Here is a 5,037-nt window from a genome sequence, read left to right as displayed (position 1 = left end):
AAAATTGTAAACTTCATTTCCACTGAATCTTATATTAACATGTAGCATGTGACAATATGATAACAGGATAAAAATTGCAGCATCTTAACTGACCAGCAATTTAACAGCAGATTTTCTAATCTCTTGGCGTTATGATACAGATTAATGAACTCTTAGTGAAGAGAAGATCTAAGTCCTGAATTCCTGACAGGGCATTAGCAAAACACACTGGATGAACGGTTTATGTAGCTGCTTATTATTTCAACCACTACTCCATTTCATTGTGAATTATTTCAGCCCTGCACTGAAGAATCTCCACAAGCTTTTGAGGTACCACATCCAATTCTTCAATAATAAAATTGTTAAATAAGTTAATAATTAAATAAATATAACAAGGATTGGCTAGGTAGACTAACTCCACGTTGAAATGATTTATAAATACACTGTTTTTCATCAGTCATACAGTCACTTGCTGAGATCTACAACAGGCTTGAACATGATGGTTAAACAAATTCCTGCAGTTGAACAGTGTCTCAGCATAAATATGTGTCACATTCTTGGCAGTCAAGTCTTTGGGCTTCTCTCAGTGAGCTTTATTCTTCTTGGAACTATACAAAATACAGAAATAAATGCAAAATTACAATCAATTATACTGCAACATATTCCAAAGATATTCAAAAAAGCAATCCACTTCTTAAATTAATATTTTAAATAATGTTTCCTGTACTAGTTCACTAGAACATAAGTACAATGCTGATCAGTGATCAATTTCAGATTGAAAAATGAATTGAACTAGCATCACCATACTTTTATGCAAAGAAATGTTTCCTAACTTCTCTTTTAAATGACTCAGCACAGATATTAAACTTTGCCCCTTGTCCTAGACCATCCCACCAATGAGAAAAGATTTTCTATTGACTTCACAAATTCCCTTCAAAATTCTAAATTAAAATGTTAATCAGACTATCGCTTAACTTTCTTTCGATAAGAGAATACAAGCTCAATTTCTGAAGTCTCTTCCATTAATCAAACGCTTGGAGTTTAGCTGATAGAAGATAAGGAGCAAAATGTTGTTCAGTATGTTATTGGTCGGTTGGATTGAGGAAGAAACAACGAAATGTATTTTCACCTGATGAAAATTGTGGAGATGTAAAGCTTTTTCAAATCAAGCAAATAAAGGTACACCAAAGCACTTTGACAATATTAGCATAAATTGGATCTAAGCCGGTTTTCTACTGTACACAAAGTACTGTAATGGGAATGGGTGTATGAGAAATGGATCAGAATTACAATCACACCACAGAAGGTAACCTGCTGAATTTCAGTTTAAGACACATTGCCAGCTTAAAAAAAGGCTTGCTGTTCAAACGGTTGATGAAATACCTGAGGAGGCCCTTATTGGGGTTTAATCTGGAATCTGTTTACATTGTAATTTCCCTCCCTCACCACTGTACAGAATGAATGGTTTGAACTTAAGGTTTCATTTGTCCAATATGCTTTCTCTGACCACTGCATTTTGTTCATTTCAAGTTTTCTAATCTCTTTTTTGCAATTGTAAACTATAATTTTATCAATTACTTGTCAAATCAATAATACAGACTTTCACCATTACCAGTTAGACAGTGTCTGATGAAGGAAGTTATTAGCTCTTCAACAAAATCTGCCTGATTTTCATTTCCCATGATCAGATGGGTTCTCTAATAGTAGGTTCAATTTGAATTTTTGGATTACTGTCCAGACAGTGAAGATAAAAATCTATCTCATATATTAAGTCCCCTCCTTCCCTTTGTGCTTATTGCTACGTTTTGGAGAGCTAAGGTAGATGTATTGCTTTCGCACAAACTGCATTTCAAAGCTTACCTATTGGTCATGATATCTATGATCATTTTCACCCAAACAGCATTAGGATTCAGACACACTGGGGAACCACTTTTAAGGGTTGCACTGAAAGAAATGAAGAGAATTATTTAATGTTCTGTTATTTACTTGCAATTCAAAAATGAATAAAAATCATTTAAATTTGTGTACATACACAACTGGTTTATCTATAATCAATGTTATTGAAACTTACATGATTTCAACAGTTGGACAATGTGGACCACTTGGAATGATTTCAATATTCTCCATGTGGTTTGGATGGATGAATTTGGAGTTTGTTTTAATGCATTGGCATCGCAAGCTCACTGCTGCGTGTCTAAGAGATGCAGCTGTGGGAAAAACAGAATGCAGAAAATTAATATTCGTAACTTTAGTTGTTAATGTATTTTCCTTATAGATATAGCGATATTCTTAGACAAAGTGATAACTCACTGCTAGAAACTGACATTTCAAAGTTCTCCATGATAGTATAGATGTGAACCAATTATTAGCCTTTATTTTTCAGATCATTGAGCATTAATCATTCAAAGTGACAGTCAAAGAATAAAGTTGTTGTGTGGACAATAATGAGAGTAAATCTCTCATTTATGGAGGTTGTTGCCTTTGGGTTTGATGGTGGTAACTTTGATCCCCAAATCAGGATTTGACTGTGCAATATATGGCGACACATCAGTAGACTAATGAAGAAATTCAGCCAAGATAGTAAACTGAAACTTTTTGTACTCTTTTTAGGCGAATTTGAAAAGGGGAGGAGAGCTGGTGTTCTGGAAAGAGGAAATGAAAATGCACTACAAGGCATAAAGTACACATGACCTGGAAGTCTTTAATATTTGTAATGTTTACCTGCAGGAAAATTAAAAATTCGATTGCCTAATATTTTATTTCTTCACTTATTTTGCAAATTTCAGCTCTGTATTAGAAATTCTGTCAGGTTAATGGGATCCTCGCAGTAAAAAGTTAAGTTTCAATACTTGTCATTCAGATATCTGTATAAATTGGCTATTGTGATCCTCACAAATGTTTCCTTTCAGTTGTCCAGGAGTTAGTCCGATTAACGGTTTGGTGAATCAAAGCAAAATACAACTAGGTAACTGTTCTATTCGAAATTAGTAAGCATGCAGAGTAATCACATTGTCCTCAACTAAACTTCATTGGGTAAATAACAAAATAACAATCAAGCTTGACCCTTCTTATCTATTAATTGGGATTACTTTGCTTTGGCATATATGTCTCTGAAATGTGAGCAGCTGTCTAGCCTGGGGAGAAAGATTCTCCTTAAAGGAGGTGTGTTTTCATTCCTGCCTTGTGAAACATCCATTGTTAATAATACCCTTCAATGTATTGCCTTCTGTTTTGATCCTTGAGTACATTGGTGTTGGGGTCAGTTCCTACACTGTCCTTTATTCACTGTCCAGGTCAAAAGAGCTGCCAATTGATATGTCTAAAGGTGTGCCACCCTAATGGTTTCATACTGAATAGTATTACCTCAATATAATAAAGAAAAAGGTTCCAATTTTAATTATAATTTTAATAAATTTTGACAGTACAAAATATATTGCACCTTATCAGTTCACTTGAAAGGCTTTCTTTATAGTGATGGTGCTTCATCAAAGGTGCTACTGTGACTTAGTATCTCAGCAACAAAAACACGAGGCTGTTTATGAACACTTTTGAACATGTTTCTCAAGTTACAAACTGCCGAACGATTCCCTAGAAATAGCTTATCCAGTCTACATTGAACAAATTATTGCTCCTAAAACATCTAATACTTCAAGTGTAAGTCTTATCTAGTATTATTTGCAATCACCTGTGAACTTATGCAATTTGTATAAGTGTCAATTCAATCTAATATTGCCAATCTCCCATTTTAAATATGTTACAAGTTTGATCATTTAAAACTACAGATTGCACACAAGCATATTTCAGTATCATAGCAACTTTCTAATTCAGACATCAAAGTCAATTATTTATACAAAATGTGCTCTATAAAATATTACTACTTTATAAATGCTTTAAGTCAGGGTGTTTGTTACCTTCTGTAGAAACCACATAAAGTACGAAGAGAGTCAAGACGGCAAGAGTAACTTTGCTGTTCATTGTCTTTTCTTGTATGATGGTCTTAATATTGTTCTTGTTGCTGCGCTCTGCTGCTGTTGTATCTAGCTCCCCCATTGCCTGGTGTCTCTACTTATAACCAGAATTCAGTCATTCAATTACATGAAATGATGTAACTTCCCAGGAATTTCCCCGTGTTGTGAAATACAAACTTTCCACGAGTTTGATAGGCACAAAACCATTCCACACATGTAAACTATATTATGTGTAAACTTTAGGGAAAAACATGGTTCAAATGGATTGCTTCAAAAATGTATACAGAAGAAATCTATTTCCTAAAGCATTTAGTTTTTTAAACTTTGGTTTTTGTTTTACACATAATTAGCTAAAGTAGCTGTAAATTGTTGTGAAAAATCTTCTTAAAAACTGTGATGGTAAGACTGGCAGTATGATATAAGTATTAATGTTGTAATCCAGTGAGGATATGTTTAAAGCAAATGTATATTTGTTATTGTATTCCTGACATATGTTTGTATCTAAATAATACCATTGGTTTCCACAGAATGTAAACACTGATAATTCCAAAGATTTACACCAAAGTATTTTTGTGAATGAAATCAGTGGATGAAAGCTGAATGTATTGATATGATATTCCTCCAAAAGTCCACTAAAATAGTAGACTCGATAATAGAACTTTTGAGGGCATTGCCAGTTGGCTGGGAACCAATAAAGTGAGGGAAATGATGTGGATATTTTTAGGAGAGATCAATAATGGGAAAAGTGGCAGACAAGCTGCCTGCCAGGATTCCTATTGAGCTACTTAAGGGCCTCTCCATTCCTATGCTGCCATTTTCCCAGCAGCATGGGCCTATAGCTGCTTGAGGAAATCGGCAAGCGAGATCCTGGTGGTTAGTGCAGAGGTGAGTGCCAACTGTTTTTGAGAATTCAGTGACCCAATGAGAAACCATCCCTCCTGAGGGCAGCTACCATTTTCCATGTCCTCAGCGCTGCCTGTTGTCAGTGACTCCTACCAACAAAACCAGGCAGGTAGGCCCTAGTGGCCTGAGACCTCCATTTGAGGGCACTCTGCCATTGATGTACATTCATTTTACAGATACAATCGCC

At 35.0% G+C, this 5,037-nt stretch overlaps 1 protein-coding gene across 1 annotated transcript; it reads right to left on the bottom strand.

The window, feature by feature from the left end:
- Nucleotides 1–21: 21 nt before the first annotated feature.
- LOC122547504 (interleukin-8-like) lies at nt 22–4,515 on the bottom strand. Its single transcript, XM_043686114.1, has 4 exons — nt 3,891–4,515; nt 2,051–2,186; nt 1,840–1,923; nt 22–587 (listed from the first exon to the last, which is right to left on the bottom strand). Exons 1-4 carry the CDS (start codon nt 4,027–4,029, stop codon nt 563–565), a joined length of 384 nt encoding a protein of 127 aa, XP_043542049.1. The 5' UTR covers nt 4,030–4,515; the 3' UTR covers nt 22–562.
- Nucleotides 4,516–5,037: the final 522 nt, after the last annotated feature.

The sequence above is a fragment of the Chiloscyllium plagiosum genome, unplaced genomic scaffold (assembly GCF_004010195.1).
Source record: "Chiloscyllium plagiosum isolate BGI_BamShark_2017 unplaced genomic scaffold, ASM401019v2 scaf_10291, whole genome shotgun sequence".
NCBI classification, from domain to species: domain Eukaryota; kingdom Metazoa; phylum Chordata; class Chondrichthyes; order Orectolobiformes; family Hemiscylliidae; genus Chiloscyllium; species Chiloscyllium plagiosum.
The sequence above is the reverse complement of the archived record's forward strand: the minus strand, read 5'-3'. Positions and strand labels throughout refer to the sequence as shown.

Excerpts from the sequence above, each read along its gene's own strand:
- LOC122547504 (XM_043686114.1), bottom strand. The coding sequence starts at position 4,029 with ATGGGGGAGCTAGATACAACAGCAGCAGAGCGCAGCAACAAGAACAAT. Across the intron at positions 1,924-2,050 it reads TGTCCAACTGTTGAAATCAT|TGCAACCCTTAAAAGTGGTT; the intron begins GTAAGTTTCAAT and ends CATTTCTTTCAG. Across the intron at positions 588-1,839 it reads ATAGATATCATGACCAATAG|TTCCAAGAAGAATAAAGCTC; the intron begins GTAAGCTTTGAA and ends TATTTTGTATAG.